The 27,162-nt window shown below is 40.6% G+C and overlaps 2 protein-coding genes and 1 long non-coding RNA gene across 9 annotated transcripts in view; 1 reads left to right on the top strand and 2 right to left on the bottom strand.

The window, feature by feature from the left end:
- HOOK1 (hook microtubule tethering protein 1) overlaps nucleotides 1-27,162 on the top strand; it is a 57,675-nt gene that overhangs the window by 25,630 nt on the left and 4,883 nt on the right. For 4 of the 5 annotated variants that reach the window (XM_073357523.1, XM_073357522.1, XM_073357524.1 and 1 more), the window contains 15 exons: nucleotides 2,715-2,777; nucleotides 3,811-3,894; nucleotides 6,496-6,662; nucleotides 7,331-7,471; nucleotides 8,935-9,136; nucleotides 9,859-9,969; nucleotides 10,348-10,435; nucleotides 10,514-10,574; nucleotides 13,801-13,941; nucleotides 16,387-16,474; nucleotides 19,428-19,462; nucleotides 24,102-24,184; nucleotides 25,364-25,464; nucleotides 25,814-25,915; nucleotides 27,010-27,078. In XM_073357523.1, coding sequence (XP_073213624.1) covers nucleotides 2,715-2,777; nucleotides 3,811-3,894; nucleotides 6,496-6,662; nucleotides 7,331-7,471; nucleotides 8,935-9,136; nucleotides 9,859-9,969; nucleotides 10,348-10,435; nucleotides 10,514-10,574; nucleotides 13,801-13,941; nucleotides 16,387-16,474; nucleotides 19,428-19,462; nucleotides 24,102-24,184; nucleotides 25,364-25,464; nucleotides 25,814-25,915; nucleotides 27,010-27,078 — 1,536 coding nt within the window. The other variant, XM_073357526.1, reaches the window with a different exon arrangement.
- Nucleotides 532-19,980, bottom strand: LOC140916225 (uncharacterized). Of its 2 annotated transcripts, none has more exons than XR_012160469.1 (4): nucleotides 19,774-19,980; nucleotides 8,860-9,031; nucleotides 4,476-5,202; nucleotides 532-3,560 (listed from the first exon to the last, which is right to left on the bottom strand). It is a non-coding gene; the product is annotated as an uncharacterized lncRNA (long non-coding RNA). The 2 variants fall into 2 exon arrangements; XR_012160468.1 differs by having other exon boundaries at nucleotides 5,096-5,202.
- On the bottom strand, nucleotides 11,647-20,059 carry LOC140916224 (uncharacterized). 2 transcript variants are annotated; one of them, XM_073357528.1, is made up of 2 exons: nucleotides 19,625-19,767; nucleotides 11,647-14,303 (listed from the first exon to the last, which is right to left on the bottom strand). In XM_073357528.1, exon 2 carries the CDS (start codon nucleotides 13,397-13,399, stop codon nucleotides 11,837-11,839), a length of 1,563 nt encoding a protein of 520 aa, XP_073213629.1. In that variant the 5' UTR covers nucleotides 13,400-14,303; nucleotides 19,625-19,767; the 3' UTR covers nucleotides 11,647-11,836. The 2 variants fall into 2 exon arrangements, with proteins under 2 accessions (XP_073213629.1, XP_073213630.1); XM_073357529.1 differs by lacking the exon at nucleotides 19,625-19,767 and adding an exon at nucleotides 19,979-20,059 and having other exon boundaries at nucleotides 11,713-14,303.

Genomic DNA, 27,162 nt, shown 5'->3' with positions numbered 1-27,162 from the left:
CCCCGTGTGTCTTGTAAACAGCTCTATGCTATCTGTTCTCAATTCAGCTCTTGTGCCAGAGCACACTTTGTGTTCTGGGGATCCTTACTTGAGTGTTGGTCCTTAGAGGGCTGTTAAAAGCAGATGGAAGTTAGGGCAGCCCTTAAACTGCTCTGACTTCTGCACGGGACCAGCTCTCCTGAACTTCTTTTTCCCATGGGACCTTACCTAGCAGTTCTCTAAGTTTGGTAAAGTCTGCTTCTTTGAAGTCTGTTTTACTTGGAGCTCTTTGATTTAATTGGGGTTGGTCCTGATTTAGTTGGGGTTGGTCCTGCTTTGAGCAGGGGGTTGGACGAGATGACCTCCTGAGGTCTCTTCCAACCCTAATCTTCTATGATTCTACTAACACCTATCCTGCACTGAAAATATATCCAGTAATAAAACCTAATACAACTTTAGTTTCGATAGTTAAGAAACCAGTTGTGTTTAAGGGTACTAAGGTTTTGTGTGTAGGTAATAATTCTGCTAATCAGAATTTTGTTTGCTACATATTTTGACCTATTGAACTTCTGGCTAAAGTCTGGGTCTAGTGCTATGACTTTTTTTTTTTTTTTTCTGAGTAAGAGGCAAAGCTTATTAGCTGTGGTAGTTGGCAAACACAGTATCCAGTACTCCATACTAGTCTTCCAGTTGTTCCCTGTATGACAATTTATCGAAGAAATATTGGAGTGTGACAGCTGCTAATGCTGATTAAACTCATTGGGTGGACATCTGTCCACACTGAAATTGATGAGAGTTTTGCCATTGATTTCAGTGGAGCCAAAATTTAACCCATAAAGTTACTACATCTGTTTTGTTAAAAGAACAGAGTACTTTCTCTGGCTACTGTAGATCTTGAATTAACAGTTAAGTGTAACAGTGTAATACTCAAATACTAATTGTCACAGTTTCAGGGCATCTGCATCTGTATTCCTCCTCCGTGGTCCACCAAGGGCATCCATTCCAGGCTCCCAACTATCACCTCTCTTGCATGAAGACCTGCATCTCTCTCTCTCTCCTGACTGGCCGTTCTTTCAGGCTTCATGGTTCCCTACCTATACTGTTATCCCCAGAAAGACAGGGTCTGCACTTCGTGTTTTTTCCCAGAAGTTATGACTAGTGCATGGCTTGTAATCATAAGTTACCACACAGCTCTTTCTTTAGTCTTAATGTGAAAGCATTACAGGGAAAACATATTAAACAATAAAAGAACCTTCATGCATGAAAAAGTTTACCAGTGGTTACCCCCAACTCCAGACTCAAGCTCTGATAGGTTTCAGTCCTTCAAAACTCACAACTGGGTTTTCTCTGTGGTTAAGAGTTCATAGCTTTCTCAGATTCAGAACCCTGGTTGGGAAGTTCACCATTTCTTAGTATACTTCGGGCCTTTCATCTCCTATCTCTGGTAACAGATAATCAGCAGACGTGGCACACTTCTTAGGGCATAGTTTCAGAAGGCTGAGTTTTTGCATAAGTGGAGGTGGGAATTTTCATTAACCTCTTCCTAGGTATTCCTCCGGAAATCCACTTCAAACTTGGTGTCCTAAAAGTCCATTCTTGTCTTGTCCATACATTTTCAATATAATCCTTTGTACTCCCAGGCCTCACATCACATCTCCCCCTTAGAAAAGTTATGTGCAGTCCTGGCTCACAATAATACATAAACCATTCATTTAATACAATGGACCCCTGTCAAGGTTCCTTCCCCACTCTGAACTCTAGGGTACAGATGTGGGGACCTGCATGAAAAGCCCCCTAAGCTTATTTTTATCAGCTTAGGTTAAAACTTCCCCAAGGTACAAACTATTTTACCTTTTGCCCTTGGACTTTATTGCTGCCACCACCAAGCATCTAACAAATATATAACCAGGAAAGAGCCCACTTGGAAACATCTTTCCGCCCCAAATCGTCCCCAAACCCTACACCCCTTTCCTGGGGAAGGTTTGATAAAAATCCTCACCAATTTGCATTGGTGAACACAGACCCAAACCCTCGGATCTTAAGAACAATGAAAAAGCAATCAGGTTCTTAAAAGAAGAATTTTAATTGAAGAAAAAGTAAAAAAATCACCTCTGTAAAATCAGGATGGTAAATACCTTACAGGGTAATCAGATTCAAAACATAGAGAGTCCCTCTAGGCAAAACCTTAAGTTACAAAAAGACACAAAAACAGGAATATCCATTCCATTCAGCACTGCTTAATTTATCAGCCATTCAAAGAAACCAGAATCTAATGCATATCTAGCTAGATTACTTACTAAGTTCTAAGACCCCATTCCTTTTCTGTTCCTGGCAAAAACAACACACAGACAGAGCAAACCTTTGTTTCTCCCCCACTCCAGCTTTGAAAGTATCTTGTCTCCTCATTGGTCATTTTGGTCAGGTGCCAGAGAGGTTATCCTAGCTTCTTAACCCTTTACAGGTGAAAGGGTTTTTCCTCTGGCCAGGAGGGCTTTTAAAGGTGTTTACCCTTCCCTTTATATTTTGACACCCCCAAAGATACTTAACCTTAATTCAATAAGGTTTCCCAAGGATATGCAGGAAACTTCTGTATCTGTCCACTAACAACTACTGAAGTTAAATGGGGGAGAGGTGGTAAATCCAAGTTTTTATTCAATAACAGAAGCCACTAGCTCTATAGTAAAATAGTGCAAACAGATATAATGTATGTGGCATTTTTGTTTTGTTTTTTTTAGCTCATGAGCAAGGAAATACTGAGTTCTGTCACAAATGATACATCTGGTGAAATGGAGCAACAGGTAATTGCTTTATGTTCGTTATAATAGTCAAAGCAATGTTAAGAGTTTCAAAAATAATTTATTCACATCATGCTTGAAAATTCAGAGAGTAGACACAAAGGTGCCTCTCCCATCATCTTCAAAGAAAGACGTTTCAGTCCTTCATCTATACAAATTAACTTGCTTCTTGCTTTATACAGCCAGTGGTTTTTTCCTTCAGACCAGCTTACCAAAATCAATGCCCAGACTTGTATTTCACAAAAGGCAGAGCAACATGCTGTTGCTACCCTAGGAAGTTAGAGTAAATTTAACTCTTATCTTTCATTGTCTCCCATAGTGCAAGAAGTAGGTGAATGGCTGAGTAAAGCAGTGCACATAAACTTAGCTTTTTTTTAAAAGACGTGAAATGGCTGATCTTATCATCTCTGTTGCCTGAGTAGAGACTGCGGGAGGATATGACAGGAAGAGCAAGGAGTAAGGCTGCTATCAACCTCCATTTAGGTTAGAAAGTGCAGATGAGTACAGATACTGCAGAGAGATCCTGGAAAATATTTGAGTTGTATGTGATCCCAAACCCAGAGTTCTGTTCTTGAAGTTATAATTATCATTAATTTAAAAGCACTCCCCAAGAAAGAGCTCAGATGTTTCCCCTATGATGACATTGACCTTCCAGTTGCTGTCCGAGGAAGGATGGTCAGTAGCCTGGTTGCTTGTCTTGTATGCTGGAGTCTCGGGTTCAGTTCTCTGCCCTGCTGCAGATTCTCTCTGACCTTAGGCAAGCAAGTCACTTCGAGTACGTCTACACTGGAAGAAAAAAAAAAAAGCAAGCAAATGAAAACAAACACTTCTGTGGCAGCAAATCTCAGAACCTGGTTCTACAGTTTTTTCTGTCTGTTTTTGCAGTATAGATGTGCCTTACTCTCTCTCTCTCTGTCATATCTATCTTACATGTCACTCCTTGTACAGACAGGGAGCATATAAAATAATCTTAATTTCAATACATCTAACTTGCATTAAATCTTTTTTTTTTCTTTTTTTTCTTTTTTTTTTTAAGATGAAAAGAGCCCTGGAACACCTTCAAGAAGCACTAGCAGAAAAAGAAGAACTGAAGCAAAGATGTCAAGAACTAGACCTGCAGGTGAGGAGACACACACTTTTTCAAATATGTGACATCAAGAAATAGAAGCTCTGTTAAACAGTTGCAAAATGCAATGTCTTTAGAGGTTAAATTTCACCTATAAATTTTTTGTTCTTTCAGTTTGTACTGAAACAAAACTTCCACACTCTGAAATGCTTCATATATGCTATTGTTGGAAATATTATCCTTTAATGTAAATCCATGCTCAACTCCCCTGTGACTATTGGAAAATATATTGCTAACCCATAGTAGGAAAGATTTCTTGGCATAATAACTTGATATCTTGCAGTTAGTAAGCAGTCGTTGCAATCATGTAACTATGAATAGTAAAAATTATTATAAAAATGTTCCATAGTTTATTTTCAGCTAACAATAGCTTTAGCCCTTTTAAAAATATATTAAGAACCAATTCATTATAATGGACTGATTGCATTCACTGAAGGTGAAATAAAGCCATTTTCAGTAGGAAGCAGATGAAGAAAGTCTGTAATCAAGTAACTTTTTATCTCACTTGTTTGTAGAGTTTCAATATGGGGCATATTTTAACAGTTTTCTATATGGTGGTATTAACTTCAACTCACAAATCAGTAAAGTCGAGCTGAGGTGAGGTAATCCTTCTCCCCTGCATGATAGTGTTCCCATTCTCTTTCTGTTATTTAAGGTTCCACCTGCAGCTTTCTTTCTAAAACCAAACTTTCAGGGGTCTGTAATTCTGAAACTTGATATAAGAGGCCTCACCCTGAAAATGTGTTTTGCTCAGTGGTCAAAACTTGATCAACTTGCTTTTGCAGAGGTGGTATGGTAAATGATTTCTGGTAATTGCACCCACTGTAAATGTATGATTGTGCTGAATTTACCAAATAGCAAAGCTAAGGAAAGATTTTTAGCCTGTAACTTTATGCCAGCCATTTCTGCTTCAGTCCCAAATTGCCATTTCTGGTTGTGCTGTGATACCTATGATGCATCATTTTGAGAAGTCAGAACTACCACACAGCTGTTATAGACTTCTGTTTGGAGTAGTTAACTTGATGGTAGTTCACACAAATCTGGTTGGTCTATCCTCTTTGAATGTCATGACCGGGAGTAGTTGTTAAAAGTATGTATAGTTGAGCATGAATGTACATATGGTAACTAAAGTATATTAGTATGTACTAATGGAAAGTATATTTTGTAAAATAGGCGTCCATATTTTTGAAATTACACAATACGTATTTGTTCATTTCATCATCCAGTGGTGCGCCATGGTTTCAGCATAATGTATATGGTGTTGAAATGAAGTAGGAGACAGCCAATGTGACTCTGAGGGACCTGAAATGAGAGTGAAGGAAATGAGTGAGACATTCAGTTAATAAACATCCTGCTTTCTAAAAGTGTGTACTGTCTCCATGACTGAAGACTGATTAGGTCTTGTACAGGGAATAATAAAAGACTCTTAAGGCACAGATTTGCTCTAGGTCTGCAAATATACAGTAAATTGGCTTACCAGATATTCAGAGAATAGGACCTTAAAGCCAGTAAGTACTCAGTGAAGAGGTGGGAGAGTGCTTTTGGTTTCTTTTACATCTATTTAATTATAAACACTTAAATTGTGATATAATCATGGATAAATAAAAAATATTTTAATATTGCATCAGATTATTATGCTAACTTTATATCTTATTAAATATTGCCACCATGGTATGCTGCATATGTATTGAAAGTCATGATAATGGCTGACCTTTCTCATTTAAACTAATTCTTAATAAATTCACTTGTAAGGTCTCAGTCTTCCTTGATATTTTCCAAGAATATAAGAAAGGTAGGTTTCCTTTATGATTCAGGAAAACATAACCCAAAGAGCACATTCTACTGTTTAAGTGCCAGTTAACTAACCCATGCTATATGCTCTGATGTTTGATGAAGTATTAAAATTAACACACCATCTTTCACTAGAAAGAGCTTAAGGGTTCCGTCATTTAATCCTTGCCCATTTTATGGCTGTTTTAATATACTTACAAACTTAGTGTAATGTTGTGTTCCCGTTTGCTTAGCTGTGAACACTTTCAAAATCAAACCAGTTCCGTCACTGCAAAAATGCATGCCCTCTATGATGCTGTCTAGGATTTTTTGTGTGTCTGCTTATTAGCTTATGGCTCTTGGACCTGCTTTTTGCACAACCATCCATGACTGAATGCACAGCAGTGCAGTGTTAGTGTGCTAGCCAGTCCCATTCTGCTTTTTATTGTTAGTACACAAGCCAAATTGGAAATACTCTTCATCCTACTATTATTGTTTCTGTTCAGTTTCTATAGGCATTGTTTTTTTGAATTAATCATATTTGTTTCCTTTTGTTTTCATAAAATCTGAACATATCCGTAGGCCCCCGTATTTATAGTTTTCATTTATAAAACAAAACAAAAAAGACACACTTCCTTGCTTGACAACTTTCTTACGCTAAAGCAGCTAGGTGCTTAAGGGTATTTATAAATCACTTTCTAAATTTTTCAAATGTTTAACTTCTATGTAACAAATTATTTGGTGGCATCTTATAATCTATTATTTTGGGTTCTTCTTGGCAATTGGATGGGACCTATAAACTTGATGTTGTGTTATGTGCACTAGGTGGCTGCCCTTCAAGATGAAAAAAACAGTTTGATGTCTGAAAACGAGGTCATGAATGATCGATTAGACCAGTTAGATGGCTCTCTTGATGATCCAAATACTGTTGTTGCAAAAAAGTATTTCCATGCACAGCTGCAGCTAGAACAACTGCAGGAAGAAAACTTCAGGTACGAAATAACTTGCAGCTTTATTTAATCCTCTCTCAAAATGTTGTTGTCGTATGTGACGGGAGTTTCTTCTAAATACGCAGGATTTTCCTTCTCAGTTCACTTTTCTATTCACTATTCTAAAAGCTTCTCTCTTTCATTGAATTAATATAAACTATATTTTTAAAGGTACAGTTTAGTGTTTCCCCTAAACTACTTCCATTTTGGATGATCATTGAGACCATTAATGCTTTTCCTTCCACGATTTTCTAAAATATTGTGGGCTCTAATGGGAGGGAGAAAGGCAGGACCAAGGATAAGAACATGAAACCAAATGTTTCATGTGGTGATTTGTACTAATAAAACCCCAACATTGTCTGGGTCTAAGTGATTCACACTTTCTTTTACGGCAGTTATAAATGAACCAGAAACTCCTTTGAGTAAAATATTAACACAGTAAACTAACAGATCTGTTCAGATGATATGGTGTGTTTGTAGTAAATAGCCCTAGTGACAATACTTTCGTTAGTTGTTTTTTCCAGGCTTTAACTACCTTTTTTTTATTCTGTGTCTGCTAAGCTTATGTATTTTGAATATTTTTTACTGTTTCAATAGAAAGTGGATCATATTAGTTACATGAACAAAAGATAGGAAAATATATTTTCTTAACAGCTTCTTGTTTACAAAAGGCTTGAAGCTGCAAAGGATGATTATCGTGTTCACTGTGAAGATCTGGAGAAACAACTGATTGAGCTGCAACATAGAAATGATGAGTTGACCTGTTTGGCAGAAGAATCCAGGGCCCTAAAAGATGAAATTGACGTTCTTAGGTATGTAGTGGACATAGCTACCATTCAGACTGAAGGTTCCGAAAGAGAATGCCAAGGCTCCATATTTAAAGATAGACATTTCTGTATAAAATTACACAGCTTATGTCTTACCACAGGCAAACTTAAAACTAAATGGAAAAAAGGACCAGAGTGAAAAATAAAATTGGAAGGTGAAATGTAAGTTTATGAGCACAATAAGTACTCTGCATATCGACATTATTTTGCAAAAGACTCCCACATGAAGCAGGACTAAAAGATACAGCCTTTCTCCTCCTGATGTAGAAAACAAAATACCCTAGGAAATGAGAATGTTCTAATCATAATGGATTTTATTACCAACAGGATATTTTTATTGGCAAAGGCCCGCCTTTTCTGATACAGAAAAAAATTAATTGCCCAAATATAAGTCTCAAACCAAGTGAAAATGAAACTTAACTATCTGCACCTGTATTTTAGTTAGATTGTATTTTCAGGATTACAAGACTCAGTAGGGACAAAACACAACAAGCATGATGAGAACTCATCGTGTTGCGTTGAGTTCCACATATGTAAACTAAACTGGTTACTAAAAAGTACAGAAAGTAAATATGGTGCTATCATATTTCTAGAAATATAACCATGTAAAGTCACTCTTTTATTGTTATAGCAGATAATTTAATATAGAATAAAATATATTCCAATTTTACACTATATCAAGGTTCATAGAAGAGCATCAGGTTAAGTATAAGAGATTGGATTTTGGAATTACTCCTATGCTAATTTTTAATTTTGTAAGATGCCAGACAGTAAAGTGACTCAATATTTAGTTTAAAGGTTTGTTAATTCTTTTGTGCCAGTAAAACGAAGATCCATTTCTGTATTAAAATACCTTGATATTATTTGGACAGAACACTTTCTGTCTTATATACCTTTTTAAAAGGAACTGATCAATTTGTCTTCCTTGTTCATGCCTCCTGGCAAAGATACCCATAGGATAATGATCTCCAAAACATATCTGTAGTAGTAATGTACTGTAGCTTTGTACCTATTTCTGCTAGATAGAGGCACCAGTATTTTGCAGGCTTATTCAGCTGCAAGATCAATCTGTAGCCTAGAGCATAGTTCACTTGTATTAACTCCAACACCATCATGAATCTGTGGGGCCATTTAATATACTGTCTCCGTCTACAAGGCATATGTCAACACATGGTTTTGTGGGCCTGCATCTCCACAATGACTACTTTTAAAACTAAACTTTGTGTTTGAGTCTATATGAACCCTACAGCTTAAAAGAATTAAAATAATGCATTAGTTTTACACAGAGGACGTAACTCTAACCTTGGATATATGCATGCATCTCCCTGTCTAAGCTAATTGGAGCCATGCTTGCAGATGAGAGCAGAACTTACTGATTTGCTTGGTTGCAGTTTGTTTGTGTGAAAAATACATCTTACTGTTTCCATAATTCATATTTATTCTTGTAGAACTTTTGCAGATAAGGCAAGTAAACTGGAGTCAACAGTTGAAGTGTATCGTAAAAAACTGGAGGACTTGAATGACTTCCGCCGACAGGTAAAGTCTCTGCAAGACACCAACATGATGTATATGCATAATACAGTCAGCCTAGAGGAAGAGCTAAAGAAGGCAAATGCAGCACGTGCTCAGCTGGAAACATACAAAAGACAGGTAAGGCAACAACTGTATTCAACATCTTAACTATTCTCAGGTGTATTTTTATTAAAAATAATTACAGTTGACTGAAAAAAATTGAGCTGCTTGATCTAACGATTGTTGGGGCTGGTGTCAAGACTGTTCATAAGGAAACTTTCAGCTCTGCAATATACTCTGTCTCCCCTTTTCCCTTCCAAACTCTCACCAGCTGGCTTACCTGAGGTCATTTCTTGACCTGCAGTTCACGGCACAGTGTGCAACTCATCAGTTCAATGAGTGCAGTGGTGATCAGGTGTCCTGTTTTGTTTAATGTGTAGCTGACATCTTCTAGGTATGACATACTGTCTTACTGATTTTAAAAATCCTTTTTTAAAATATCTTGTTTTCATTTTCGGAAGTGCACAACAATTTGCTTCTGAAAGTTCCAAGCTAGTCATCAGAATTCCTATATGCCTTTTATTTAGGGGGAAAAAGGCTGCTGGCCAAGATGAACCATGTGTGTTGGTTGTATTCAGCAGAGACATAGACATTTTAGTTCTGATTAGATTACAACAACCATAGAAACCTACTTTATTAGGTTTCTGAGACCCTGTGACTAATGAACTGCTTGAACATGATCTTCCTCTTCTTAATCCAGCTCTTTTTCCCCACCCATAAGTGCCAGAGTTTAAAAAAATTATATTAATAACATCTTAGAACATACACTAAATATAACACCTATGTCATTATCATTCAAGGTCCAAGAGCTTCATAACAGACTTTCTGAGGAGTCCAAAAGAGCTGATACGTTAGCATTTGAATTGAAGCGACTTGAAGAAAAGCATGAATCTTTATTCAAAGAAAAAGAGGTAAGTCTTATGCATGAGTATTTACTCAAATTCACTAGAAAGTCTCTCAGACTTTTTGTGTGCTGGCCTGGCCAGAATTTTTCACTGTGGTCATCTTGAGAATAATTTCTCAGGTGCTCTTAGGCATCAGTAGTGCTGCCATAGGGATGAGATTTAGCCTTAGAAATTATGTATATAGTCACTTTAGTATACTGGTCTTTGTAACTTGGAAATTGATAGGTCAGCATTTGGTATAAACATTATCAAAAGCCTTCAGCATTTAACTCATGTCCTGAAAATAGTGTTATAAATGATGGATCTTTCATTCCTGATGGAATGTGCCAACATGAAACAATTTCGTCTTATTTCTACCTTAAATATGCTTTGACCTTTTCTTAGAGACTTATAGTGCAGCGGGATGCTCTGAAAGAAACTAATGAAGAGCTCCGGTGTTCTCAGATGCAACAGGATCACCTGAATCAAGCAGGTACTTTCTTGATGTTTTTTTAAAATAGATTGGTATGTTATCTGGAAGTGAATTTGTCAAATTTTCGTGCCTTTTCAGATGCATCTGCTGTAAAAAGTCATGAGAATCTTGCTGCTGAAATTCTACCAGTGGAATACAGGTAAGGAAAGAGCTCACCTTGAGCAATACCCTTCCCTTGCTAAAGTTCAGTGTCTCAAACAGCTTGTTGGGCAATTTACTACTTTTCAATTAAAAAAAACCTAGAAGTTTGATGTTCTTATAGGGAAGCCACTAGTAAAATGCTTTATAGACATTAAATTAAACCTTGCAACACGCTGTATAAGGTAGGAAGGTATCCTCATTTTGTAGATGAGGAAACTGAAGCGGAGTGGTTGAGAACTTGCTATGGTTATATGGAAAGTCTGGCAGAATCGAGGATAGGCAATCACAGAAGACTTGCAAAATGCAGGTTCAGCCCTGAATAATGTGGTGTTATATGTCTTACTAAATCTACAGTAAATGTGTTTTCTTCTGGGATAAGACTGGGATAAGAAGGCAAGGGTGGGGAAGAGACAGGACTGGGACAGTTTAGAAGGGGTGTAGCAGAAGGGGTCAAGTTTTGGGGAAACTGGCAGAAGTCTTCCCACTAGAGAACACTCCCTTCCAAGCCTGGAATGAAACTCAAGATTCCTGAGAATTATCATACCTTTGCTATCAGCAAATAGCTGAGAAACTCTCTGACAAAGAATGTCTCATCCCCCTCCAGCCCACGTAAGGGATGAGTATTCCTATCAGTTACTCTGTTAGCTCAAGTGGAAGAGGTGTGAGTGTTGCAGAAGTTCCAACTTTGCTGATGATCTATGAAGGTGTCAGTATGACACCACCTGATGAAATTTCTGCTGTTGTTTTTACAAACAGAATGATACAGGGTATAAATAGAAAAGGAGTACTTGTGGCACCTTAGAGACTAACCAATTTATTAGAGCATAAGCTTTCGTGAGCTACAGCTCACTTCCTCAGATGCATATCGTGGAAACTGCAGCAGGCTTTATATATACACAGAGAATATGAAACAATACCTCCTCCCACCCCACTGTCCTGCTGGTAATAGCTTATCTAAAGTGATCATCAGGTGGGCCATTTCCAGCACAAATCCACCCTCCACCCCCCCCCCACAAATTCACTCTCCTGCTGGTGATAGCCCATCCAAAGTGACAACTCTTTACACAATGTGCATGACAATCAAGTTGGGCTATTTCCTGCACAAATCCAGGTTTTCTCACATCCCCCCCACCCCCATACACACACAAACTCACTCTCCTGCTGGTAATAGCTCATCCAAACTGACCACTCTTCAAGTTTAAATCCAAGTTAAACCAGAACATCTGGGGGAGGGGGTAGGAAAAAACAAGAGGAAACAGGCTACCTTGCATAATGACTTAGCCACTCCCAGTCTCTATTTAAGCCTAAATTAATAGTATCCAATTTGCAAATGAATTCCAATTCAGCAGTTTCTCGCTGGAGTCTGGATTTGAAGGTTTTTTGTTTTAAGATAGCGACCTTCATGTCTGTGATTGCGTGACCAGAGAGATTGAAGTGTTCTCCGACTGGTTTATGAATGTTATAATTCTTGACATCTGATTTGTGTCCATTTATTCTTTTACGTAGAGACTGTCCAGTTTGACCAATGTATATGGCAGAGGGGCATTGCTGGCACATGATGGCATATATCACATTGGTGGATGTGCAGGTGAACGAGCCTCTGATAGTGTGGCTGATGTTATTAGGCCCTGTGATGGTGTCCCCTGAATAGATATGTGGGCACAATTGGCAACGGGCTTTGTTGCAAGGATAAGTTCCTGGGTTAGTGGTTCTGTTGTGTGGTATGTGGTTGTTGGTGAGTATTTGCTTCAGGTTGCGGGGCTGTCTGTAGGCAAGGACTGTCCTGTCTCCCAAGATTTGTGAGAGTGTTGGGTCATCCTTTAGGATAGGTTGTAGATCCTTAATAATGCGTTGGAGGGGTTTTAGTTGGGGGCTGAAGGTGACGGCTAGTGGCGTTCTGTTATTTTCTTTGTTAGGCCTGTCCTGTAGTAGGTAACTTCTGGGAACTCTTCTGGCTCTATCAATCTGTTTCTTTACTTCTGCATGTGGGTATTGTAGTTGTAAGAAAGCTTGACAGAGATCTTGTAGGTGTTTGTCTCTGTCTGAGGGGTTGGAGCAAATGCGGTTGTATCGCAGAGCTTGGCTGTAGACGATGGATCGTGTGGTGTGGTCAGGGTGAAAGCTGGAGGCATGCAGGTAAGAATAGCGGTCAGTAGGTTTCCGGTATAGGGTGGTGTTTATGTGACCATTGTTTATTAGCACTGTAGTGTCCAGGAAGTGGATCTCTTGTGTGGACTGGACCAGGCTGAGGTTGGTGGTGGGATGGAAATTGTTGAAATCATGGTGGAATTCCTCAAGGGCTTCTTTTCCATGGGTCCAGATGATGAAGATGTCATCAATATAGCGCAAGTAGAGTAGGGGCTTTAGGGGACGAGAGCTGAGGAAGCGTTGTTCTAAATCGGCCATAAAAATGTTGGCATACTGTGGGGCCATGCGGGTACCCATAGCAGTGCCGCTGATCTGAAGGTATACATTGTCCCCAAATGTGAAGTAGTTATGGGTAAGGACAAAGTCACAAAGTTCAGCTACCAGGTTAGCCGTGACATTATCGGGGATAGTGTTCTTGACGGCTTGTAGTCCATCTTTGTGTGGAATGTTGGTGTAGAGGGCTTCTACATCCATAGTGGCCAGGATGGTGTTATCAGGAAGATCACCGATGGATTGAAGTTTCCTCAGGAAGTCAGTGGTGTCTCGAAGGTAGCTGGGAGTGCTGGTAGCGTAGGGCCTGAGGAGGGAGTCTACATAGCCAGACAATCCTGCTGTCAGGGTGCCAATAAATAGTATGTGATCGTCTAAGTAGACTGCATTATAATGGATATACATTAGGGGGCTAAGTTAAGGTTTCACAGGCAATCTTAATTCTGACATTTTCCTAACTTTTGAATGCTTGATTTTGCAATATTAATAATGTTCTTTTAACAAAAGTATATTAATCACATCCAAATAAATTGATTTTTGTTAGTTTTATGTCAATTATCTCCAATTAAAATAAGCATATTTGGTTTGGTGTGTATTCTCTTTGTGAGGAAATCTACTGCTTTCTGTATTCTACTGAAACTAACAGAAAACTATGCCACTTGTTTTTACTGAAGAACATTCAGTACACTGGCATTTTAGTGAACTGGAATGCCACCTCTTCTGCAAAATTACTTTCTTTTTAGATAGTCAAGAATTATTTATATAAACTCTTCACAGAATGGAGACTTCTTGTTTTTGACCCATAGAGAAATGTTTATTCGACTGCAGCATGAAAACAAGATGCTTCTCTTGCAACAAGAGGGTTCAGAAAATGAACGTATTGTAGAACTCCAGGAACAACTAGAGCAAAAGCATCGGATGATGAATGAACTGGAAACAGAAAAAAGGTGATTTGCTTTCTTTTTTTTTAATCTTCTTTTAAAAATCTGAGAACAGTTTGGAGTAGGCACCAGTCAGAGAAAACAGCAGCTAATCGCACTGCAGAGAATAATCTCAGGGCTGCAACCTTAGAAGGGAGGCAGTGTGACTTGCCTTGCTGATCCAACACTAGTTGAAGGTAACCACTTGTTTTGTCCTTTGGCTAATGGAAGCATTGATGCAGTCATGACAAAGAGGAAGGGGAAAGGAAGCTGCAAAGAACATAGGAAGTGTAAACCTGCAGAAAAGACATCAGCAGGCCAGATGTGGCTGCTCCATGCTTTGATGAGGATATTCTTTAGGACTCATCTCTGGGTGATTCTTGATAGTCCTAGAGTGGGTGAAGAAAGTCGGTCACTATAGTTTTACATTGCTCAAAATGTAGACCTTTGGGCTGGGGAGCCAGAGTTGTGACACTGGGTGAATTTCTCCACTGGTTAAGGAATGCTGAATGCAGTTCATCTTAGGCTATAACAATTTAGGAATAGTTTAAATTGCTAAAAATTTTAAGTGTACTGCAAAGACTTTTGCGGAAAACCTAAGAATATGCTTGTGATATCTCCAAACAGGAGACTACATATAGGCCACTTAAAAATGTTCCAGTCTTATCCCCTTTCTTCATTCCAGTACATGTGCAAAGGTGTTTTTTTTTTAAATAGGATTAAAACTTTTTATTTGCATTATCTCAGCCCAAAAGCTAAGGTTTCTTCAAAACAAAATACATCAGCTCATACAATCTTACCAGATTCCCCAATAAAGTATCCAAATACTTAATATTTTAGTATCAGATAAATCATCTGCAGCAGGAAGGAAAAAATGCAATCTTCTACCCACCACTTCCAAGTAGGAAGCTTTCCGTGCTCAGCTGGGAGACCAGTGCCATCAACATCTGAAGTCTAAGGGCTTGGCTACACTTGCGAGTTACAGCGCAATAATGCAGCCCCGAGCACCCTAGCTCACTCCCCGTCCACACTGCCAAGGCACGTAGAGCGATCTGACTCCACGGCTACAGTGCTGCTGGTACTCCACCTCGGCGAGTGGAATAACATTTGCTGCGCCCCACTGGAGCGCCGCGGCGCCAGTGTGGACGAGGTGTTGCATTACTGCGCTCTGATTGACCTCCGGAAACGTCCCGTAATCCCCTTAAGTCAAGTGACCACTCTTGTCATTGTGAAATGGGCTGCAGAAATGCGGAAATGCCTGTTGAAAGCTCCATTTCAGAGAAGCCAACTGCTTATCAGCGCCAAGAAAAAGCAAAAGTTTTTACTGTTTGCTTTGAGTGAGTTGGGGGGGTGTCTGACCTTACAAGACAGCATGCTGCCACACTGTCAGCATCCCAAAAACCCACTCCCTTCCCCCCCCATACACACAACACACTCCCTGTCACACTCCACCCCACCCCCATTTGAAAAGCACGTTGCAGTCACTTGCATGCTGGGATAGCTGCCCATAATGCACCACTCCCAATGCCGCTGCAAGTGCCACAAATGTGGCTACGCCAGTGCGCTGTCAGCTGTCAGTGTGGACAGACTGCAGTGCTTTCCCTACTGCACTCTACGAAGGCGGGTTTAACTCACAGCGCTCTACATCTGCAAGTGTAGCCTTGCCCTAAGTCTTCATAAAAAAAAAAATACTAGCCCTTATGTTTTTAAAGATCATCAATCTCATTAGTTTTCATTCTTGTTGTTCAGAACGCGGAGGGCACCAGTTACCTGGACAAGAAGCATGTCCAGTTCACTGCTGCTGCTTTGATTAAGCTCCAAATACAGACCAGCATTGGAGGCAGTAGCGGCTGTGAGGGGCTAGATTAGTAGACACCCTATGTAACAGCCAGAATGAGATGGGAGAGAGAAAGTAGTAGAGACCCTCTCCATTGTTTGAAGCCAGGAGGCTTTGTGGTATGGGACAGGGTGCTCAAGGTAGTAGCAAAAGAGCAAGTAACTTCCCTTGTCCTACAGCCAGAAGGGGTTAGGGTTGGGAGGAGGGACTTCAGATTTGTCAGACTCCTTTAACCAAAAGCAGATACTGAAGATGAAGCCCTGAAATAGAGTCTAAGGGCAGCACTCTGGCAGGAATCCCAGCACTTTCTCAGGTACCGCAGACACTTCCCTTCTCTCCAGGTAGGCACTCTCCTCCACCACCTACACAGCCCTTCCCCCCCTACCCCCACCCCCCAAAAAAGTAAGTTGTAGCCTATGGGCTACTAAGTGTCCAGTAAATGTTCCAAGCACCTGCCTGCAGCAACTATAATTAGGTCTTATACACAAACAAAATATATATTGACTTCAGACACTTGCATTTTGTGTAACCCTACGGAAGAATTATAACCCAAATGTGTAGGGGAATAACTTCACTCTACATATCCTGATTACTAGAAGACAGATGAGTGACTGAGTTCTTTTACCTTGTAACAGGCTAAGCAATGAGCGTATTGGAGAGCTGCAGCAACAGATTGAGGATCTACAGAAGACTTTGCAGGAGCAAGGATCCAAGACAGAAGGAGTAAGTAAAAGCTAGAGGTTCTCAAACTTCTTGAAGGTGGAGACCTCTCACCAATTGTCTCAAAATTCTTGTGAGATAGTGTCAGACTTTCTTTAAACGTAATAAAAATGGTGCCCCGTCCCCTTTTCAGTCTTGCTGGTGCTGATAATTATTATAACAACAACAAGAATGTGGCTTGGTGGGGTTATTAGCCTAAGAGATAGTAATTTGCAGCAGGGAGAATAAAACTCTCCTGTCTGATCAGTCTGTCGAAGGTCTAGAGCAAGCCAAACTTGACAGGAATAGTTCAGCAGCATCCAGACACAGGGAAATTCTCAATCTCTCCAAACTGGGGAGTCATGAGTCCCCTCAGAGCAGCAGAGTCCCAGCTCAAAAACTTTTAAGCAACTTAAAAATGAAATGCAACTTCTCTAACCCTAACACTTAAATGCTTCCCTCCACTCTGTGAGAAGAGAATAGAGCCAGAATCCAAGTATCAGAATGCAGAAGAAGGAAGCGTTGTCTGTAGTGTGCTCCCTACATTTCCCCAACTCTGCTGAAGACCCTTTGGAATTCTTGCTCCATAGGTTGAAAAGCAGAAGAGCTGTGGGAGCCAGTCTTACTCTTCTGAGTAACTTTTTCTCGCTCAGATAGCAAAGTGTTGCAAGTTAACTCTCACAATGTGACCACAGGGATAGTAGCTGTACTGCCTGCCATTCTGCTCCTGCCATGATGCATCCTTAGGGGTCTCCCTCTTATGAGAGGGATGTGCCCTGAGGGCTAATTCATAAGGAAAGAAAGGACCATTGTAGTCTGACTTCCTGTTTAACACAGGCCATAGAACTTTATATGAATTAATTCCCGCTTGAAATAGAGCGTGTCTTTTAGAAAAAAATCCAATCTCGATTTAAAAATTTCCGGTGATGGAGAATCCACCGTGACTAAGGCTATGTTTTAGTTACGGATATTTGTAGTAAAAGTCATGGACAGGTCACGGGCAGTCAACAAAAATTCACGGCCCGTGACCTGGGGTCCATGACTTTTACTAAAAATACCTGTGACTTAAACTTGGGCGGGGACTGTGAGCAGTCTGGGGGCGGAAGTGGTCCAGGGGCACCCCGGGTGCTGGGGCAGGTGACCCAGGACCCCCACTGGTGCGGGGAGATGGTGCTGTGGGGGAGGAACTGACAGGGGCTCCCTAACTGGATCAGTGTCCCTGCAGCTTCTAGGCAGGGGAGGGGGACAAGCATCAGCTGCCGCAGCTCCCATTGGCCAGGAACCGCAGCCAATGGGCACTGCAGGGGTGGGGCCTGCAGGCAGCATGCTGCGCGGAGCCCTCCACAGCCCCTCCACCGCTTGGGAGCTGCAGTGCCATGCCAGTGGAAGCCCCCCACCCCAAGGTAAGCGCCCCACTGCCCCTAGCTTGAACCCCCTCTCACACACCCAAACTGCTGCTGCTGGCCCAAGGGCTGCCCGAGCCGGAATCCATGACAGACTCTCAGCCTACCATGACCCTTGGTAAGTTGTTCCAATGGTTAATTACCCTCACACAGTTAAAAATTGTGCCTTATTTCTAGTCTGAGTTTGTCTAGCATCAGCTTCAAGCCATTGGATCTTGTTATACCTTTTGTCTGCTAGGCTGAAGATCTTTTTATTATAAAACTTATGTTTGCTATGTTGGTTTTGGTAGACTGTCTGAACAAAGAGAAGGTTGCAGGAAGATTTGATCACAAAACAGATTGACCTCCTTAGAGTTTTTCACTGTAAGACGTGTTTTATAATGTCTTCTGTCTGCCAATCCCCTTCAACAACGTGTTTGTGTGATATAATTGTAATTATTTAAGATTACAATTTTTTAAACGTTTATGTTTTATTTACTTGAATCCTTGTTTTCAGGAGTGGTAAATTCAGGTTAGGATCAATAAGTCTTGAAAAACTAGTGAAAATTATGACAAAAAGCACAGCAATTGTGGGGTGTGTAGTTTTTACATTTTTTATTTTGTGTTTGAGTGACAGGCTTTAATCATTCTAAGGAATTCCCTATACCAGAATAAACCTCATAATGTGATTTCAGATTCTGAATTTGTACTCACGGAATTACCTCCGGATTTTAATTCCCTTTGGGATTGGGAAGATTTTCTTTCTGTGGAAGTGGCAAGTAGTTCTGTCCCCAGATCCTATTAGTTGCAGAATCTGGGAAGACTGATACTGCCTATAAATCACCCTGGCAAATTATATAATTGACTACTGTTTTTTTTTTCTTAAGTTAATCACATTAGCCTTGCTATTTTGAAGCTGAAAGTCATGGCAGTTGAGGCTACAATTCTTCCTAGTAAACAGTGAAGGCCAAAGTTATTAATGTTCTCATAAAAAGAGAGGCACTCAAAATTTAGATGGAAATCTTATGAATTGGCTTCATTTGCACTGTTTTTTTGGTAGGGGGAGCAGGTTAGTTTTTTTCAATTTTTTTTATTTTTGTTCTAACAATTTCAGAGGGAATTATTTCAAATGTAGGAAAATATTACAGTACGTACTGTGTATTTTAAAATAAACCTATTTTAAATTTCTAAATGTTCTAATGGTCTAAATTGAGACGTAAAGTTAACGAATGAAAAATATTTGGAGTCTGCTTTTGTAATCATGTTTTCTTGTTTCCTTCTTTCTGCTTCCTTCTTTGAATTGTCTCAGCCTTTCCACTTTTGCTGCCAAATGATTCTATAGCAAGAAGTATACTATAAAATCCAGAATGTCAGAGTGATACAAAGAATATGAATAAAATTATCTAAATGCGCAGAGACTATTACTTTTACCATGTGTATTTTACTGAACAATTCAGAAGTGTATCTGAAAAGTGAAACTTTTTAAAAAACCTGTTTGTAAAAGTTGGAGCTCCCATTTGTTTATGCACAGAGAGTTATATTTTTAATTTTCTGGACAATGTCTAAATTCGTTTTTAATTCTCTTACCTTTATAGTCCAGCAAGCTGAAGCAGAAGTTAGAAGCACATATGTAAGTAAAGCTAACTGATATTTATATACAGCCAAAAAAGAAACAGACCTCTAATTTAAGTTTTTCATATAAGCAGCAAATACATATAAGCACTATTAAAGGTCAACCTTATTTCCAAACATGGGAAATTCAGTTAAAACTGCCGCTCTATCCTTCAGTCACCTCATCAGGGCTCCCAGGTGTCACACACATCGCGTGATAGTCACAGCTCAGTCTGGTTGAGCGGCAGAAACTCTGCCTTTTGGTCCCCAGGGCCATTGCTGCAATGTTGAGTAGTCAGCCAGGCAGGCATCTTTTCTCTCCTTCCTCACCTTGCTGGATTTCAGTCAGGAAGGAGTTCCCAGGATGGGTGGTGGTTCTCATCCCCGCAGAGAGGCCACAAGGCTCCCTCTAACTTCCTTCTCCCTCCTGTGTTCCTGCAGCCAACTGCACCGAGTTTGCCCCACTTCCTGAACAGCAGCCTTCTGTGCCCCAATACCCTGCAGCCCCCTACTTCTTAGAAACCCCAGCACTCACCTATGCCAGCCAAAGCTGCCAGGTTTTGCGTAGCTCAATGTCCTACCTCTACCATTGCTTGGGGCAGCGTGTGTTGACCACAAGCTCAAGTTTATGATTATATGCAAATTAGCTCACTAACTTTGCAAACAGTATCTGCACAAAACTTGGCAGCTGTGCTTCACAGTGATATGAGCCTTGTTTTTGCAAGTCACTCTTCTGAGATCCCTTGAAAACAGTGTATTAGACAAACAGGGTGAATATACATATTCTCCTCCTCCAAGTGTTGTCCATATTGATCCCCCACTTTTGCAACGCGCATATGTAAGTTTTTTTTCAACTTTCCGAAAAGCAGCATCTGGGGCTGGACATATCCTCACTAACAGATCTGAATGCTTAGTGCTCTACCCCTTTGTTTAAGCTTACACCGAACTTCCCTGCCTTCCCAGCACCACAGGCTCTTTAACGATTGTGATTGTTGTCCTTTGAGTGATTGTGCATGTATACAGTCCATTGTAGGTCCATTTGTGCCCAATGCATTTGAGTCTGAGACTCTTGCTGGCAGTGCTAGGTAGTGTATGCACACCTCCTTGCACACAGAGCTGAGGGCAAAAGGGGCATGACCACTACCTCTGCCTCAGTTCTTTCTTACCACTCACGGCAAGAGTTGGAGCTTCCCATTGCTCTTAAGCTTCAGTTTGTTCAACTAACTTTACTAAAAAAAACCTTTGTGTACATAGTTTTTAGAGATTTTAGCATTAGTTACTATTAGAGCATAGTATTAGTTATGAGAGTAGTTTAGTAACTTATTCATTGGTGCTGGGTGTCTTTCATCATGCAGAGATCCCTAGGGTTTAAACTGTGTTACTTGCAGGGCCATGATCCCTGTAAATGATAGCCGCACAAGTTGCCTAATTCGTTTAGGCCAGGGACATGTTAAGGACAGATGTTCCGTTTATACCTCCTTTCCTGTGGGGACAAAGAAGCAAAGGGACTTCTGTCTTAAGGGACATTTATTTGAAAAGTGTCCTCCTTCAGCGCCTGACCGCAGCCATGAGAAGACGGAGAGTTCTTTAGTGCCTTTCTGGCTGCTTCAGTCTCAAAGCCAAAATCAGGAGAAAAATGATGTTCTGCTCCTGGGGCCTTCTCAAAGCCTTCAAAACAGTCTTCATTTTCTGAGGTGGACACAGTCCAGGTTGCATTCTTCATCCCAAAAGTGGGACAGATCTGCTAAAAATTCCTCCAGTATGGGAGTCAAGGTCTGGCCGTAAACACCAACATTCACCAGTACTGTCTGAGGCAGCACCATCAAGTCCGGCTCCAGCGGGGCCATCGAGACTGGTGGTTTCACCTTCTCTGTCAGCGATATCTACAGCACTGGTACTATTGGTTTCAGTGCCACTTGTGTTATCTGAGGAGTACTTATCTCCAATATGTGTACTGTCTGTGTCCCTGCAGCAAAAGACCTCATGTGCCTCCCTGTTCTTGACTCTCCTTTTCCTCACCATCTGGTACTGATTACAGTAGCTTTAACTACATTGGCATGAACAGCACAATTTATTTTCACTGTACATCATTCTGCATTCCATGGCCACCTGTCCTGGCCCTAGTGACTCCCTTGAACTGCTCCCAGAGCTTCCAGATCACCATCTGCTATGCAGTCTAGGAGCAAGTGACCTTTTCCAGTGCCTTGTCTATCAGGGAACATCTTCCAGTTTGTCAGCCATATCCAATTTTGGAATTGGCAGAGGAAGAGAAATCTAGGGATGAACCCACACATCTTTCTTTTCGCATTCTTCTTTCCCTGATGAGTGCATAACTCTTGAGTCATCTTCACCATTGTCTGGACACTTCCGAGTCTTTCAAGACCTCACAAGGTGTTCAGTTGTTAGGAGTAGTCAAAGTTGTGCATGAGAATCTGTACAAGTTTTTAGGTATTTTACAAGCTCCAGCCCTGGGAAGGGTTGTCCTTCCCATTAATGAAGCTCTATTCAATCCTGCTGAAACCCTTTGGCAAACCCCAGCTACTGTTCCACCCACTGCCAAACACATGGACAGGGGTTGTCAAGTTCCCCAGCAGGAATTTGATTCCCCCCACCACCACCCATTCTGTGCCAGACTCACGGCAGTAATCAAAGAAGACCTACCCCAAAGGACAAAGAATGTAAGCGACTTATACCACCACAAACCTTCAAATAAGTGTGCCAAATTCTCAAACATTGTTGTTCATATATATGTGTTATTTGGTTAGTATTTGCAAAATTTGCAAATTGCCTGAAGAATACGAGGTCCAGTTTCTGGCAGTAATCTCAGAAGCGCCTATCTCCAAGCGACCATTGATGCATCAGACACCACTTTGTACTCAATGGCTGCAGCCAGTTCAATGAGGCAGTCTTGGTTACAGGCCCTGGAGAGCTGTATAACACAATCAAAGACCTTCCATTTGATTATTTGAAATTGTTTTCTCGAATGACTGGTAATGCCATGTAGACCTTACAGACTCCCAAGCGACTCTCTCTTCTCTAGGAGTTTATATTCCAGCAACAAAAAGAAAACAGATCAAACCTCCGACACACTATCGATCTTCATTCTACCTGCTCAGACTTCAGGATCCTTCAGAGAGGAGATCTAAACCACCTAGATGTTGGACGTCAGCTTCGTCACCAGCAGGCTCTTCTTACCAGACTTCCACATTGAAACAGTCATTTTGATATTTTGATCAAGGACAGCACACCAACCACATCTCCACTCCTAGAGCCAAAACCTCCTTTTGGAAAGTGCCTCCATCTCTCTTTTGCAAGGCATGGTCTGAGATCACATAAGACAAGTGAGAGCTCAGCACTGTGAATGAAGGAGATCTGCAGCCTCCTCTTTGTGGGTTGGCCCTCCAGCCAGACCACTAAGGTCCTCCCCTTCTGGTGAACTCAGTCTTTCCAGACCTACTGTCTGGCTAGCATCTCCAAGGCCCTTGCCACTTCCCAGTGGTGGCTGGTAGGGGAACCCAGGCCTGCCCTCTATACTGGGTTCCAGCCCAGGGACTCTATAACAGGCAGCCTTGGTCCCTGTCCCTGGGCTTCCTCCTACATATCTAGCTTCCTCCGTCTCTGGGTTTGCCAGTCACCAATTTCCTCCATTCCAGTGAGCAACTGCAGATTACTTCCCTGCTGCCTTTCCCAGCAGCAGCTGCCCCCGTTTGCGGGCAGCTACCTGGCTTTATATAGCCTCTTCCCCCATTCCTGCACAGGTGAGCCTATCCTTAATAGCTGCCTCCAGCCTAAAGCTCCCCTGCTTACAGTCCAATTACCTGATTGGGCCCACCTAGCCTAATTCAGCTCGTGCTGCGCTGGTGTGGGGAGCACACCCCATCACACCAGGGCCGTACGCCCCTTTTATATCCTCTGCTTCGGGCATGAGGATGACAGGGTTGCATGCGCTGCCTGCTGTTACTGCTAGCAAAAAGTCTCTAACTTGAGTGCATTGGGCCAAGCGCCTACAGTGGAATGTATATGTGCACAATGCGTTTCAAAGTACAACAGGTGCTGTACAGTGTAGTCTCCGTTTTTCTAGGACAAAAAGAAAAGGAGGACTTGTGGCTCCTTAGAGACTAACATGTTTATTTGAGCATAAGCTTTCATGAGTCTTTTTTAGTTAGTCTTTGTTTTTGTTAGTCTCTAAGGTGCCACAAGTACTCCTTTTCTTTTTGCGAATACAGACTAACACGGCTGCTACTCTGAAACTTTTCTAGGGCAGTTTTTCGTTTATAACCATTACTTTTTTTTTTTTTTTTTTTTTTGGGTCACTGCCACAGCCCCCTCAGCTTCCTGAAAGAATTCCTTTCAGCCTATGTAGTCCCTGTCCAGGGGAGGATAGTGTGCTCTTGTTTAAGTTTGGAGTTAAATATGCCTTTTTCCAAGTCTCTCAGCTTAGAGGTGGTGCTTTTTTTCACTTTTTTTAATACTTTTTTTTTAAAAATTTCAGTTGAGAGAATAGGTTGGTGTTTCAACAACAACAACAAATCTTTTACCCGTATCATTTTTCAATATATTTATCATCACACTGAAGAATGTTCACACAAGTTTTCAGTTACTAGAGTGTGAAATGCTAGCATTAGCCTAACCTCTGGATCAAATCTCTGAATCCATAGGGAAAAACTGAATGAAGTCCATGATGAGTTACAGAAAAAAGAGGCACTTTTTGCAGAGCTCCAGCCAGATGCAAATCAGAACTGTAAGTATCTTCATGAGGTTACATAATATTTGCTCCTGAAAGTATCTCTGTAGTCATAAGTGCCTCCATGCACGAAGTACCATTTTTATACCAGTTTAACTTGGAAAATTAAGGTAAACTTGAAACAGAAAAAGAAGTGTGTGTGTGTATTTGTCCATTACAATGGGACTTCAGTCTTGGTTGGGACCTTTAGTACTAATGAAATATAAATAATTTCTTGTAAATAACTTCTCACCTGCTCTATCATTTGTCTCTCTCTCTCTAAATTATACTGAAATTTAATTTGGCCTCGAACTCTTCAGGGGCCTAATGCATTACATCCTAAACGCAATGCTCCTGGGGGAATTCTGCGCCAAAAAAATAAAAATTCTCTGCAGACTATTTTAAAATTCTGCAGATTTTATTTGTAAAATAACACTACATAATCATGCCAGTTTCAATTATTTTGGTAATTTATTTCAAAGTGCCTGTCAGCAAATATGTCTGTAACAATACAGACACACACAAAATTTCCCCCAGGAGTGAAGAGTTAAAGAAACCTCTGTGACAATACAGTTCTTGCTTCTCTGTCCCCATCTCCTCCAGAGCCCACCACTCACACACCCTTTTCCCCCAGAGCCAAGCTGTGCACCCCCCCAAGTCAATACACCCAAACCCCCTAACTCCCAAAGCGCAGCCCAAACACCCACACTCTCTCTTCTCCTCTCAGAGCCCAGTTGCAGGCCCCCACCCGGCCCAGATACCCGCACCACCTCCCCCCCAGAGCCCAGACACCCATCGCCCTACCCCTTAGAGCCCCGGGATCCAGAGGGAGAAAGAGCCTGATGCTCTTTCCCAGGCTTGCACAGAGTTTCCTGCGCGCCACCCTCTCCTTCCTGTGGGGAACTGCAGCTGTGGGGGATCCCTCTAGCTCTCTCCCCCTCCCTCCAGCAGTGTCTTCAGTGTGTGAGCTGGGCTCTGCCAGGTCCAGCAGCCCCTAGTGGCAACCAGCAGCACTGCAGCCGATTTCTGTGGGAGAAAGAAAATTCTGCGCAAAAAACATTAATTTCCGCAAAATTCTGCATTGCACAGTGGTGCAGAATTCCCCCAGGAGTCATACAAGCAGAATATTGATGAAGCTTTAAAAATACCTAGTCTCTGTCATTTTGGTGTTTTTTAAAATTTTTTTTTTCTAAATAGCTCAAAAGATTGATGAGCTGGAGGCAGCTTTGCGTAAAAAGGATGAAGACATGAAAGCAATGGAAGAAAGATATAAAATGTACCTGGAGAAAGCAAGAAATGTGAGTGGTATATTTCAATACAAATAAAGTCTATCATCTCTCCCCTCCCCATCGCCCCACATCTATGAATCAGTGATGCTGACAGGCTTCTCAAATATCCTGTATTAAAAGTGGTTTATCTTACATTTTTAGGCCAAATTCCTTGGTTACTGTAACTTGCATGCAGCATAGTGTAGAATATAACTCCAAATATGAAGAGCTGTTATTGACACTTCCATACTAACTGGCATCTTCTGTCATATTTGTGTCCTTCATTTGGATTTCACTGTTGCATGTTTTATTTCCAGCTGAGATGTGAGGTTGCTGAAGATGAAACATCAAGCATAATATATTCATTTTCTTCATACAGGTGATAAAAACCTTAGACCCCAAGCTAAATCCAGCATCAGCAGAAATTATGTTGCTGAGAAAGCAGCTAATAGAGAGAGACAAAAAAATTGAAGCACTGGAGGTAAAACTTCTCTTCTTGTTTTTTCTTTTTAAAATGCTTTGTGTGTCCTAAGTGGAGATCTCACTTGTGTGTGAGACACTGCAAAGAGTCTCTTTGATTCAGTTGCTTTTCTGTTACTCAAACTGCTCAACCTATCAAGCACAGAGATTTGACCTTGATTTGCTGACATTCTATCCTGAGGTGAATCTGTCAAGACTGTTCACGTATATACGTATTATAAAAGGTGTTTATTTTTAAGGTTACGTTTGTATTCCTTATGAAAAGTAATGTGTATGCATTTAAAACGTCTCAGAGGGATTTAAACTAAACTGTAGTTTAATCATAGTGCTACCAGTGCACTATGGTAAATGGTAATCTGTATAATACCATGCACTGTCGAACAAAACGTATGACTTCTTAAGTATAATTTAGTCTGTTACATGTCATGTATGTATTTTGCTATACATGTCAGTTATGTATTTTGCTATAGTTATTAAAATAATATTAGAGACACTAAAATATTACATGGGTAATACTAAAAATGCTGTTCCTAGTGATAGCTACCTGGGTAAATATAAAATTTCTAAACACAGTTTTTAAATCTTTAAGTTTCTAATCCTGCATTTGTTGTGCACTCAATATTCCCATTGACTTTTCTGTGTACTGACAGTAGACTCGGACCCTAGATTATTAAATCAGTGGGGATAATTGCTCATTTATGGCTGCTAATGCAGTGGAATTATGACTTTCTGAAATATTTGCACTGAACATGCTCTTGATTATATTTCCACAAAAAGGTTTCCTGTTTTCAGTGATGCATCATTTAAAAATTTTATCGGTCTGCCTTGGTAAGGGTGTTTCCTTTTCTTGCAATAGTCTATTATAATAAACAATTTCATCACTTTGATAGTCACTTTTGAAAATATATATAATTGTTTACGCTGTTTTAGTTGCGGTATTTGTATATTGCACTACTGTTTGTGTTTATCTCAGTCAAGTCCTCTAAGGAGAGTGGACTGTGATAAAGTTTTATATAATTAGCTACACTTTTCAGAACTTTTGGGTAGTTAAGATTCCCTTGTCTATTTCTAAATCTGTTTAATCTTTCTCTCTAGAGTGAATGTAAGATTGCCAAGTTGCGTGATTATGAAGAAAAGCTAATTGTATCTGCATGGTATAACAAGGTGGGTCAAAACAATCCACTTGTATGTCAGTATGGTAACTTAAAAGTCAGAAGTACCCAGGATGAGCTTATAAACAATTTGAAA

The sequence above is a fragment of the Lepidochelys kempii genome, chromosome 8 (genome assembly GCF_965140265.1).
Source record: "Lepidochelys kempii isolate rLepKem1 chromosome 8, rLepKem1.hap2, whole genome shotgun sequence".
Classification (NCBI taxonomy): Eukaryota; Metazoa; Chordata; order Testudines; family Cheloniidae; genus Lepidochelys; species Lepidochelys kempii.
This window is presented reverse-complemented; position numbering and strand designations above follow the sequence as displayed.